At 42.6% G+C, this 13889-nt stretch overlaps 1 protein-coding gene across 5 annotated transcripts in view; it reads right to left on the bottom strand.

Moving 5' to 3' along the window:
- LOC118378233 (guanine nucleotide exchange factor VAV3) overlaps positions 1–13889 on the bottom strand; it is a 153209-nt gene that overhangs the window by 64000 nt on the left and 75320 nt on the right. For all 5 annotated transcript variants that reach the window (XR_008083590.1, XR_008083589.1, XR_008083588.1 and 2 more), the window contains exons 3-8: positions 6606–6664; positions 6440–6508; positions 4869–4980; positions 1062–1154; positions 686–754; positions 315–418 (exon numbers count right to left, since the gene is read on the bottom strand). Coding sequence is in view for 1 of the 5 variants with exons in the window: in XM_052483375.1 (XP_052339335.1) it covers positions 315–418; positions 686–754; positions 1062–1154; positions 4869–4980; positions 6440–6508; positions 6606–6664 (506 nt within the window). In the remaining 4 variants the exon portion in view is untranslated. The remainder of the gene's footprint in view (positions 1–314; positions 419–685; positions 755–1061; positions 1155–4868; positions 4981–6439; positions 6509–6605; positions 6665–13889) is intronic.

Here is a 13889-nt window from a genome sequence, read left to right on the forward strand (position 1 = left end):
TCATACTTCAACTACTTGCACATTGTTACAACACTGTACACAGCCAATCATATAACATTTCTAAAGTTCGAAAGAACAAGAGATTGAGAGAACGAGACAGAAAACCCAGGCTGGTTCAATCAACGCTGTTTCTTTCAACACGGAAAACTGGGAATTTCGTATTTTTTTCATGTAACTTTTTACACAAATTCAATGTGATTTTTGTTGTTGTTGTTGATTTCACGTTGAATTCATGATTTTACAACCAAATGTAAATCAAAAATAGACGTTGAACTGACGTCTGTGCCCAGTGGGAGAGTTCTGTGGAATTGTACCTCTCTTTGTAGTGGATGAAGATCTGGTAGATGTTCTGAGCACTTTTATGGCGGACAGAGTCTTGGATCTCCACCATGAGACTCTTGTGAACCTTAACCAGGTCCTGAAACACAACAACAGTCCATGACAAACAAACACTGAAGACCCATAGGGCTTGGGACAACAGGTATTAGCTGATATTTTGGAGAAAGGTCTACTTGCAATAACTGTGATATGTGTTGGCTTTTTTACTACTCAACGTAGCAAGTTAAATCCACCGACTGTAAGTCAATCTGGAATAAGAGCGTCTGCTAAATGACTAAAATGTCACTGCAATTTCTATCTGTACCATCTACATGTGGATGGTTGGGGTTTCTGTCCTGTAACTTACCGGAATGTTGACAAACACTTTCTTCATCTCCTCTGAGGACAGGAATGTCGTAAGAGGTGCCATAAAATACTGGATGTGAAAAACAGAGCGTAAGAACAAGAGTTGGTTCCACTTAAACAGGAGAGGTAGGTAAGCAGTTGCTGCCTGTTTACGGGAACTATTTGGGTCAGCCAAATAACGACTTGTTGCACAACACAAGTGATTTATCAGAACAATCTTAATCTTAAATAGTGTCTGCCTACATAAGTGACGGTTTTCACAAGGTCATGAACGGAATGGTTGATGAACGAAGAGGATTGTGAGAATACAGTATGAAGGGGGGTATTTGGTTGTAGCACCACAGGGGTAGGGGATGTATTTGGCAGTAACACCTTACCTTCTCTATGGAGTCCAGAGTCTCTGTGTACTTCTCCTCAGTCTGCTTGATCTCTGTCAGACAGCAGCTCCTGATGTCTGTCTCTACCTGCTTCTGTAATGATCACGCACCCACGCACGCACGCACGCACGCACGCACGCACACACACACACACACACACACACACACACACACACACACACACACGCAGAGCTTTAAAGCTAGAATCCATACCTGCTACATCCATTTTTTTCACTTATAAATGTATGATATACACCTATTGCTTCTTGAACAATATAACTTATAGATGCCTCATGAGCTTAGTTTAACTTTCGTACCGCATCAGAACCCAAAATATAAGCTTGGTTTACTTGAGTTGAGTTATTCATTGAAAGTGGTGTGGGTGGAAAAACACATGTCAACAAATCTATGTACCCAAATAACAAGTGTGCAGTCAGTCTGTCACGCCCTGGCCATAGAGAGGCTTTTATTCTCTATTTTGGTTAGGCCAGGGTGTGACTAGGGTGGGCATTCTAGTTTCTTTATTTCTATGTTTTCTATTTCTTTGTGTTTGGCCGGGTGTGATTCTCAATCAGAGGCAACTGTCTATCGTTGTCTCTGTTTGAGAACCATACTTAGGTAGCCCTTTTTCCACCTGCCTTTGTGGGAAGTTGACTTTGTTTAGGGCACTATAGCTTCACGGTTTGGTGTCGTAGTGTTTATTGTTTTTGTCTGCGTCATTTAAATGAAGAATATGTAAGCTCACCACGCTGCACCTTGGTCCTCCTCCTTCAACAGCCGTACACAGTCAACATGTATTTTCCCATGGACGCGGAGTTAAATTGGGGAATAACTTGAGCTCAAGTCAATTTAAGATCTATATAAATGAATTGGACAAAAAGCTTGAGCAATCAACTGCCCCTGGTCTCAGTCTTAAAGACAAAGGAATAAAATGCCTCCTGTACGCAAATGATCTGGTACAGCTGGCCGGTGTGTTTACGGACATATTCAGTCAATCCCTATACCAGTCTGCTGTTCCCACATGCTTCAAGAGGGCCACCATTGTTCCTGTTCCCAAGAAAGCTAAGGTAACTGAGCTAAACGACTACCGCCCCGTAGCACTCACTTCCGTCATCATGAAGTGCTTTGAGAGACTAGTCAAGGACCATATCACCTCCACCCTACCTGACACCCTAGACCCACTCCAATTTGCTTACCGCCCAAATAGGTCCACAGACGATGCAATCTCAACCACACTGCACACTGCCCAAACCCATCTGGACAAGATGATTACTTATGTGAGAATGCTGTTCATCGACTACAGCTCGGATTTCAACACCATAGTACCCTCCAAGCTCGTCATAAAGCTCGAGACCCTGGGTCTCGATCCCGCCCTGTGCAACTAGGTACTGGACTTCCTGACGGGCCGCCCCCAGGTGGTGAGGGTAGGCAACAACATCTCCACCCCGCTGATCCTCAACACTGGGGCCCCACAAGGGTGCGTTCTGAGCCCTCTCCTGTACTCCCTGTTCACCCACGACTGCGTGGCCACACACGCCTCCAACTCAATCATCAAGTTTGCGGACGACACAACAGTGGTATGCTTGATTACCAACAACGACGAGACGGCCTACAGGGAGGAGGTGAGGGCCCTCGGAGTGTGGTGTCAGGAAAATAACCTCACACTCAACGTCAACAAAACTAAGGAGATGATTGTGGACTTCAGGAAACAGCAGAGGGAACACCCCCCTATCCACATCGATGGAACAGTAGTGGAGAGGGTAGTAAGTTTTAAGTTCCTCGGCATACACATCACAGACAAACTGAATTGGTCCACTCACACAGACAGCATTCTTCAGGAGGCTGAAGAAATTTGGCTTGTCACCAAATGCACTCACAAACTTCTACAGATGCACAATCGAGAGCATCCTGGCGGGCTGTATCACCGCCTGGTACGGCAACTGCTCTGCCCACAACCGTAAAGCTCTCCAGAGGGTAGTGAGGTCTGCACAACGCATCACCGGGGGCAAACTACCTGCCCTCCAGGACACCTACACCACCCAATGTTACAGGAAGGCCATGAAGATCATCAAGGACAACAACCACCCGAGCCACTGCCTGTTCACCCCGCTATCATCCAGAATGCGAGGTCAGTACAGGTGCATCAAAGCTGGGACCGAGAGACTGAAAAACAGCTTCTATCTCAAGGCCATCAGACTGTTAAACAGCCACCACTAACATTGAGTGGCTGCTGCCAACACACTGACACTGACTCAACTCCAGCCACTTTGATAATGGGAATTGATGGGAAATTATGTGAAATATATCACTAGCCACTTTAAACAATGCTACCTAATATAATGTTTACATACACTACATTATTCATCTCATATGCATACGTATATACTGTACTCTATATCATCTACTGCATCCTTATGTAATACATGTATCACTAGCCACTTTAACTATGCCACTTTGTTTACATACTCATCTCATATGTATATACTGCACTCGATACCATCTACCGTATCTTGCCTATGCTGCTCTGTACCATCACTCATTCATATATCTTTATGTACATATTCTTTATCCCCTTACACTGTGTATAAGACAGTAGTTTTGGAATTGTTAGTTAGATTACTTGTTGGTTATTACTGCATTGTCGGAACTAGAAGCACAAGCATTTCGCTACACTCGCATTAACATCTGCTAACCATGTGTATGTGACAAATAACATTTGATTTGATTTGATTTGATTTGCTGTCTCCGACAAAATAGGAGCTACAGCAACAGCTAGATCATCTGCAGCAGTTCTGTCAGACTTGGGCAATGACAGTCGATTTCAAGAAGACACATTATGTCACGGCAGAAAAGGTCTAGATGTCAGGGAAGCTTTTCTACTGGGCTCGATTCATATAGAACACACACCTCCACAAACTTGGGACAAAGAAATAGCTCCACAGGGGACTTCAAGCTGGCCGTGGATGAACTGAAAGTCAAATCAAGGAGGGCTTTCTATGCCATTCAAATATATATTAAATTAGACACACCAATTTGGATCTGGCTCAAAATATTCGAATCAATAATAGAACCAATTGCACTTTATGGCAGTGAAGTGTGGAGTCCGCTTACCAAGCAAGAATTTGACAAATGAGACAAACACCCAATTGAAACCCTGCATGTGGAATTCTGTAAGAGTCTCGGAGTATAGAGGACAACTCCAAACAACACCCGCAGAGCAGAATTAGGCCAATTCCCTCTTCTGATTAATATCCCAAAAAGAGCCACCAAATGTTAGAATCATTTAAAAACAAGTGACCCCCAAGAGTCCCCTCAGCCAGCTACCAACCCAACAAAGCCCCAGGACAACACCCAGAAAATCTTGCCCAACTAAAGTATCACTAAGCAAAAACAAAAATATATCACAGAAAGACCACACAGAAAATCTAAAAGTCAACTTCAATGCTATTTGGTTGTAAACCGAGAGTAATATTCTCACTACTTCATTATTGGCCTCATTAATTTCTTACTGTGGTCTCATGTTAATTGATATTACTCATTGAGTATTATTAGAGAGAGAAGTAGAGAGAGAGAGAGAGAACTCCATACACATTGACTCAGTACTGGAACTCCCTGTATAGCCGTGTTATTTTGACTCATTATTGTTATTCGATATCACTGTGTATTTATTCCTTGTGTCACTATTTTTATATTTATTCTAACTCTGCATTGTTGGAAAAGGACCCTTAAGTAAGCATCTCACTGTAAGTCCACACCTGTTGTTTACAAAGCATGTGACCCAAACAATTTGACTTGATTTGAACTAACCAGAGGAGGACGGACGGCTTCAGCCTTCATCAGATCTTCATAGATCTCTCCTCCGTCTTCATCATCATAGACACAGTCATAAAGATCCTCCTCGTCCTCCACGCCTTTCTCACTGTCACACACACAAACGGGTTACCATTATAATAATGTAACATTTATACTGCTGTTGTTACCATCAGCCTACGCACAGTCATACACATGTGATTGTGTATGACTCTGTATATCTGTGTGGGTTTGTGACTCTTTGTGTGTATGTGTGGGTTTGCGACTCTTTGTGTGTCTGTGTGGGTTTGTGACTTTTTGTGTGTCTGTGTGGGTTTGGGACTCTTTGTGTGTCTTGTGGGTTTGTGACTCTTTGTGTGTATGTGTGGGTTTGCGACTCTTTGTGTGTCTGTGTGGGTTTGTGACTTTTTGTGTGTCTGTGTGGGTTTGGGACTCTTTGTGTGTCTATGTGGGTTTGTGACTCTGTGTGTCTGTGTGGGTTTGTGAGTCTTTGTGTGTCTGCGTGGGTTTGTGACTCTGTGTCTGCATGAGTTTGTGACTGTGTGTCTGTGTTTTATTTTGTGACTCTTTGTGTGTCTGTGTGGGTTTGGGACTCTTTGTGTGTCTGTGTGGGTTTGTGAGTCTTTGTGTGTCTGCGTGGGTTTGTGACTCTGTGTGTCTGCATGAGTTTGTGACTGTGTGTCTGTGTTTTATTTTGTGACTCTTTGTGTGTCTGTGTGGGTTTGGGACTCTTTATGTGTCTGTGTGGGTTTGTGTGTCTTTGTGTGTCTGTGTGGGTTTGTGAGTCTTTGTGTGTCTGTGTGGGTTTGTGAGTCTTTGTGTGTCTGCATGGGTTTGTGACTCTTTGTGTGTCCGTGTGGGTTTGTGACTGTGTGTCTGTGTGGGTTTGTGACTCTGTGTGTATGTGTGGGTTTGTGACTCTTTGTTTGTATGTGTGGGTTTGTGACTGTGTGTATGTGTGGGTTTGGGACTCTTTGTGTGTAGGTTCGGGTTTGTGACTGTGTGTATGTCCGGGTTTGTGACTCTTTGTATGTCTGTGTGGGTTTGTGACTCTTTGTGTGTCTGTGTGGGTTTGTGACTCTTTGTGTGCATGTGTAGGTTTGGGACTCTGTATATCTGTGTGGGTTTGTGACTCTGTGTGTATGTGTTGGTTTGGGACTCTTTGTGTGTCTATGTGGGTTTGTGACTCTGTGTGTGCATGTGTAGGTTTGGGACTCTGTATATCTGTGTGGGTTTGTGACTCTGTGTGTATGTGTAGGTTTGGGACTCTGTATATCTGTGTGGGTTTGTGACTCTGTGTGTATGTGTAGGTTTGGGACTCTGTATATCTGTGTGGGTTTGTGACTCTGTGTGTATGTGTGGGTTTGGGACTCTGTATATCTGTGTGGGTTTGTGACTCTGTGTGTATGTGTGGGTTTGTCCAGAAGCCTGGGACAGTGTAAGTGTGAGTAGAGCCACTGGCCATCTCTGACAACCTACATCAACTAAGCCAATTAGCTTAGCAGCTGTGTTATCCCGGAGGAAGACAGGGACAAGAAGTTGTGAGTAGAGAGGTGAGGCGGACTTACTCAATCAAGTCTTCTAGGTGATTATAGATGTCCTCATCTTCTTCTAGACTCTCCTCTGAAGGAAAAGCCCTTTTGGAAAGAAAAGTGATGTCATGCCACCAAACATGTACTAATACAAAACCCAATTAGATTTTTTAATTGGAATAAACACTTGGTCAGAACTTACTTTATTCCAGTTTGTTCTGAAATCGTGGTGTGGGACAGTTTGGACAATGTGTCCATAACCTGCAATGAAAATGAATGGAAATGTTATAGACTTGGTTATTGTAATGATCATATTAATGTTGTACTTCTGCGTTTAAGTCAGTAGAGGGCAGTGTCATCCATCCAGTGTCATTACCTAAGAGGCCTGTGGAAGAGTATTAAATAGTGAGTATAAAAATAAATAAAAATAGTGAGTGATTACATGACATTCCAACATAATCCATAAAGTTAAGAACATGGTGTTTAATTGCAAAGTGAATTAACATATTTTTGTTTCTTGTTTCCGACATCATCAAATGTTCTTTAAACACCAACCTGAGAGGCTTGTAGGAAACCCAAATAAAAGGCTATGACTTTATCAACTGCTAAAGAATGTCATCAATACAGCACAACATGGAATAATCAGTGTGTCTTAGGTCCTTGTACCTTCAGTCTGGCATCAATCACTATCAACAGATATGAGAATAATCCATAACATTCAGTATCAAGTCCAGTGACCATCAACCCAGACCTTGAGTGTCAAAAACAGAACATGAAATCATATGTGTTACAGAAAGGGGAAATATATAAATATGCAAAATAATGTGATAATCTCTCTAAACTGAATGTGAACCTTCGTGATCTTATATTTCTCCATTATAATCCCTATAGAAATTCCTGTTAATAAATCACGCCACATAAATTACTAGCTAAAATAGCAATGAAATTGCAAAAATACAAATAGACCAATATGGCGATACAATAGTGTAAACGTGGTTGAAGAATAAAATCAATGATTGTATCTTTAAATTAATTAGTAGTGTTTGGCTCTGTGAGTCAATTAACATGTGATTGACATGTATGACACATGACATGTAATTTCACGCTGAATTAGTCCGTAATGACAATGCCCTTGACCTGATACAGTACAATAAGAGCATTGTATGCTTGCTGGGTGATCAAAAAGACAACTTTCAACAAACATGTTCTTATAGTGGCTTCATATTGCGTAACCTATAGAAATCACCTGTTGATTCATTGGTGTAATTTCTTCCCTTTTCTCTGTAGACGATCTATTGGCCTGTAAACGCAGACTCACACACACTTCATCACTAGCCCTCAGCTCTCACTGATCAATACTGATCACACTAGCTCATCTAGATGTTCCCTCACCCAGCCACGCTACTAATAGACACACACAACCACACACAGGATATTGGCCAAGAGATCTATAGTTTTTAATTGGCCTGTGACTCAAAGCAGATTGATGATACTACTATTGCTCTCCACTGGACTGGGTTAGGTGAAGTGCATTATGAAGGTTGTGGTCCATTCTGCTGTTGACCCCAACTAGAGGTCACAGTAACGTGTTAGTGTTATTGAATGTCTTATCTTTTGATTTTGTTTTATTTTTGACCTTTATTTAACTAGGCAAGTCAGTTAAGAACAAGTTCTTATTTCCAATGACGGCCTAGGAACAGTGGGTTAACTGCCTTGTTCCGGGGCAGAACGACAGATTTTTACCTCGTCAGCTCAGGGGTTCAATATTGCAACCTTTCGGTTACTAGTCCAACACTCTAACCACTAGGCTACCTGCCGCCCCAATGTGTCAGATAAGGGTGTAGTATTTCCCCAACATGACCGCAGGCCCTGTGGGGCCCAGACAGACAGGGAGATGGAGTGGGATGGAGAGCAAGAATGACAGAGAGGGGAAAAGAGAGAGAGAGAAAAACAGAGCGAACTAGATTGCTATTTGGCCCTAAACAGAGAGTACACAGTGGCAGAACACCTGACCACTGTGACTGACGCAATCTTAAGGAAAGATTTGACTATGTACAGACTCAGTGAGCATAGCCTTGCTATTGAGAAAGGCCGCCGTAGGCAGACCTGGCTCTCAAGAGAAGACAGGCTATGTGCCAACTGCCCACAAAATGAGGTGGAAACTGAGCTGCACTTCCTAACCTCCTGCCAAATATATGACCATATTAGAGAGACATATTTCCCTCAGAATACACAGATCCACAAAGAATTTGAAAACAAACCCAATTTTGATTAACTCCCATATCTACTGGTTGAAATACCACAGTGTGCAATCACTACAGATTTGTGACCTGTAGCCACAAGAAAAAAGCAACCAATGAGGATAAACATCATTGTAAATAAACCCTTATTTATGTTTATTTATTTTCCCTTTTGTAATTTAACTATTTGGACATCGTTACAACACTGTTTATTGACATAATATGACATTTGAAATGTCTTTATTCTTTTGGAATGTCTGTGAGCGTAAAGTTTACTGTTAATGTTTATTGTTTATTTCACTTTTGTTTATTATCTATTTCACTTGCTTTGGTAATGTTAACATGTTCGCCATGCCAATAAATCTATTGAATTGAATTGAATTGAGAGAGAGAGAGAGAGAGAGAGAGAGAGAGAGAGAGAGAGAGAGAGAGAGAGAGAGAGAGAGAGAGAGAGAGGGCGAAAGAAAGAGAGAGAGAGAAAGAGGGAGATGGTGAGAGAGGGAGATAAAGATAAGGAAAGAGAGAGAGATGGAAGAAAGAGGGGGTGAGAGAGAAAGACAAGGAATCACACGTGTTTCCATTGTTAGCATCACCTCAGACACTATCTACTGAAACCCCTGTGACACTGTGTGTGTGACCAGCATACCATGGGGTCACTGTTGTGGGGAAACACTATTTATCATCACAGACAGAAGAGGAGCACAGAAGTGCATATGTAAAAATGTGTGTATGTAGTGGAAAAATAGAAAGAGTGAACAAATGTGAACGATGATGAAGGACAGAGATGAAGATGCGTGTAGTGACTTTCTGACAAAGGCGTGTTGATTCAATTTGACATTATCTGGATGGATGGCTGTATATTTGCATCTCGCAGGATAGTCACACTTTCGCCGTGGCAATTTTCAGGTAGAGGCGTTCTCACGGAGGTCCTGGGGTGACTGACACCAGGAGAAGCGTGATGACTGATGAAACTTGAAATGACTAAATGAATGTTACTGTGTGAAGGCAGTGTTTGGATTGTTTCAAGAGTTCTTAAAGAGCTATGTATTTTAATATGTTTTATTGTACAGACCCTGTGTTATTCTGTTTTGTCGGACGGCGGACAGTTCCAGAGGAGCGACACAGGGGTGTGCTCTTATCATACAGTGTTGAGGTGTGATGATTAGATTAGAGACTGCGTGTGTAGTTTTATGCTTTCTGTTTTAATGTTTTGAGACATGCAAAGTGAGGTTAATTTTTATGATGGAAGATACTGGGATTTGGCGCTCTTGGAAGAATAAAGGCTGGGTTTAAACGTTGATCTCTTGGCATTCTCTCAACCAGCTTCATGAGGTAGTCACCTGGAATGCACCTGGAATGCATTTCAAGTAATGTGCCATGTTAAACGTTCATTTGTGGTATTTCTTTCCTTCTTACTGCGTTTGAGACAATCAGTTGTGTTTTGACAAGGTAGGGGTGGCATACATTAAGATAGCCCTATTTGGTCAAATACCAAGTACATATTTTGGCAAAAAAAAGCTCAAATAAGCAAAGAGAAATTACAGTCCATCATTACTTTAACACGTGAAGTTCAGTCAATCCGGACAATTTCAAGAACTTTGAAAGTTTCTTCAAGTCCAGTGGCAAAAACCAGCAAGCGCTATGACGAAACCAGCACTCATGAGGAACTCACAGGACCGCCACAGGAAAGGACGACCCAGAGTTACCTCTGCTGCAGAGGATAAGTTCATTAGCGGTACCAGCCTCAGAAATTGCAGCCCAAATACAGAGTTCAAGTAACAGACACATCTCAACATCAACTGTTCAGAGGAGACTGGGTGGAATCAGGCCTTCATGGTCGAATTGCTGCAAAGAATCAACTACTAAAGGACAGCAATAAGAAGAAGAGATTTGCTTGGACCAAGAAACACAAGCAATGGACATTAGACTGGTTGGAAATCTGTCCTTTGGTCTGATGAGTCAAATTTTAGATTTTTGGTTCCAACCACCGTGTCTTTGTGAGACGCAGTGTAGGTGAATGGATGATCTCCGCATGTGTGGTTCCCACCATGAAGCATGTAGGAGGAGGTGTGATGATGTGGGGGTGCTTTGATGGTGACACTAACTGTGATTTATTTTGAATTCAAGGCACACTTAACCAGCATGGCTACCACAGCATTCTGCAGCTATACGCCATCCCATCTGGTTGGAGTATCATTTGTTTTTCAACAGGACAATGACCCAACACACCTCCAGGCTGTGTACGGGCTATTTGACCAAGAAGAAGAGTAATGGAGTGCTGCATCAGATGACCTGGCATCCACAATCACCCGACCTCAACCCAATTGAGATGGTTTGGGATAAGTTGGACCGCAGAATGAAGGAGAAGCAGCCAACAAGTGCTCAGCATATGTGGGAACTCAGCATATGTTGGAAAAGCATTCCAGGTGAAGCTGGTTGAGAGAATGCCAACAGTGTGCAAAGTTGTCATCAAGGCACAGGGTGCCTACATTGAAGAATCTCAAATATAAAATATATTTTGATTTGTTTACCACTTTTTTGGTTACTACATGATTCAATATGTGTTATTTCATAGTTTTAATGTCTTAATGTCTATTATTCTACCATACAGAACTTTTTTTTAAATAATGAAAAACCCTTGAATGAGTAGGTGTGTCCAAACTTTTGACTGGTACTGTACGTGTGTATGTCATAGTGGTGAATGTTCCATGCTGTTAAGACAAAGGATGTACCATTTGTTAATTGTATTTGTATTGCATAACTGTAAAACATCTGATTACATTTAAATAGATTCGAACCGTAGTCCTCACAATCTGAGTAATATTCCTTTGAATTATTATTTGGTGAAATGTCTAATGGTAAATATTACTCCCAATATACATAGCATATATGCTCAGTCTCTAACATGCTGACCAGACCGCACACGTGCGTCCGCATGCGCTATCGCGCGCAAGTTGATTTTGTTCGCCCACACCAGACGCGATCAGGACAAACAAACATTTATGGCAATTTAGCTTGCTAGCTTTCTGTTGCTAGCAAATTTTTCCTGGGATATAAACCTTGGGTGGTTATTTTACCTGAGATGCACAAGGTCCTCTACTCTGACAATTAATCCACAGATAAAACGGCAAACCGAATTTGTTTCTCGTCATCTCTCCTCCTTCCTTCAGGCTTCTTTTTCTTCTTTGGACTTTATATGGCGGTTGGCCACCAACTTAACAGCATTACTACAACTGACTGGAGTGTGGACCTACGTTCGTTCATCTTTCAATCACCCACGTGGGTATATGCTCGTAAAAACCAATGAGGAGATGGCACGTGGGTGTATACTCCTAAAAACCAATGAGGAGATTTGAGCAGCACGCTGAGCATCACAAGTAGAACCATGTTCTATTTTAGCACCCGGCTCCACGGACCGATGATTGAATAACATGTACATTTATTTTGCAACGCGAGCGGTGTGGTCAGCATGTAACTGTGCATCTCTGAGCTAAGGTTAACTCAATCATTTATTGCTAGGACATCGATTGCAAGATTTTCGCTCTTTGTTCCTTAGCCTCTTAATAACTGAATGACGGTAAACCTATACACATGCATCTTATAATATTTTGAGTGGCGATGCAAGGCAACCTTTGCTACCATTAGATACATTTATGGGCCTATAGCCTTCAGATAATAATGGAGTCAGATAGTACATCATATTAGGGTCATAGACACTCTACACTAATGTGTGTGTGCTTGTGTGTCCTTTGTGTTCCTTTGAAAGCAGAGGCTGTGATCTTTTGAACCTGGCATGAAAAAGAGAAGACTTTCCAGTACCAGTAGACTCACGCTATGCCCACACTGAGATGTTGGGAGTGTTTGGCTCTAGACATAGTCATGCAGCGTATGCAGCCTGTGAGACAGTCTCCACAGGGACTCCCCCCTCTCACTCTCCCCCTATTCTCCCTAAACCCTGATCTCTCTGTGGCTGTCTTCTCTGTTGCATCACCTTTCTATGAACCCATGTTCTGTCTAGAATACTCCATCTAACATCTCACTAGAGCATGAACCTGTACTGTGAGTCACCCTGGAGCACTAGGCTGAATTCTGAGGGTTAGTTCTGTTTCTCTCCTCTTGGTTTTTGAAGGCTAGGGTTGCAGGAGAGTCAACTGATTGTAGATCTGATTATAAGGTCATCTTCTGCCTGTTGGTCCCATTGGGAAGCCTACTGGCTGGCTGGCAGACTGGTTGACTGACTGGCTGACAGGCTGACTGGCTGGGTCGCTGGCTGCCTGGCTGACTAGCTGACTGGATGACTGGCTGACTGGCTTGGTGGCTGGCTGACTGGCTGGGTGGCTGGCTGACTAAGTGACTGACTGGCTGGGTGGGTGGCTGACTAGCTGGCTGGCTTGGTGGCTGATTGACTGACTGGTTGACTAGGTGGCTGATTGACTGGCTGGGTGGATAGCTGACTAGGTGGCTAACTGACTGACTGGCTGGGTGAATGGCTGACTAGGTGGCTGACTGACCGGCTGACTGACTGACAGGCTGACTGGCTGACCAACAGGAAATTATGTAATAGCTCAGAGTGATTGATGGTTAGTGAGGCTTTCTGGGACCAGCTGGGGTTGTTGGCGTGGTTGGTGGTGTGTGTGTGCGTGTGTGCGTAAGTCTGTGCGTGCAGGCGGGCGTGGTGTGATTGCGTGGCAGGTTTGAATGAACGCCTCTCCTGAGACAGGCTGTTAATGCTTTCTGAGCTGTGTGTTTGGGAAGGTCTCCAGAATGTTCTGGGGCCAGTTTAGGGCGAGTGCTCTGTAATAGCTTGGCTTCATGAATCATAAACACCAAGCACATTCTAACAAAACACCACTTTTATACTTTAAAATACTGCTCACGTTCAACCCACTTTATCTAAACCACAAACCAGAAAACACATCATTGCAAAGCTTTGCAATGTTTGACAAAAGAAGTTCAAACCCGATCATATGGTAAGTTGTTGACTATAAATGAACTCATTTTGAACACTGACATTAAAAACCAGGTCAGCATATTACTCCGTACCAACCACAGACTTTCAAGTTATGATTATGGAGTGTGCAGTAGAGAGCAGACTTCAGCTCACTGCATCATAAGAAGACCAGGGCCCAGATTCACAAAACACTTCTTAAGAAAAAAAAATTCAAAGTTCATTACATAGTTCGTAAGTGCACTTCCTCAACAATATATTAAGGTAATGATTTTCTTACGAACTTATCAAATATCTT

The sequence above is a fragment of the Oncorhynchus keta genome, chromosome 28 (assembly GCF_023373465.1).
Source record: "Oncorhynchus keta strain PuntledgeMale-10-30-2019 chromosome 28, Oket_V2, whole genome shotgun sequence".
Lineage (NCBI taxonomy): Eukaryota > Metazoa > Chordata > Actinopteri > Salmoniformes > Salmonidae > Oncorhynchus > Oncorhynchus keta.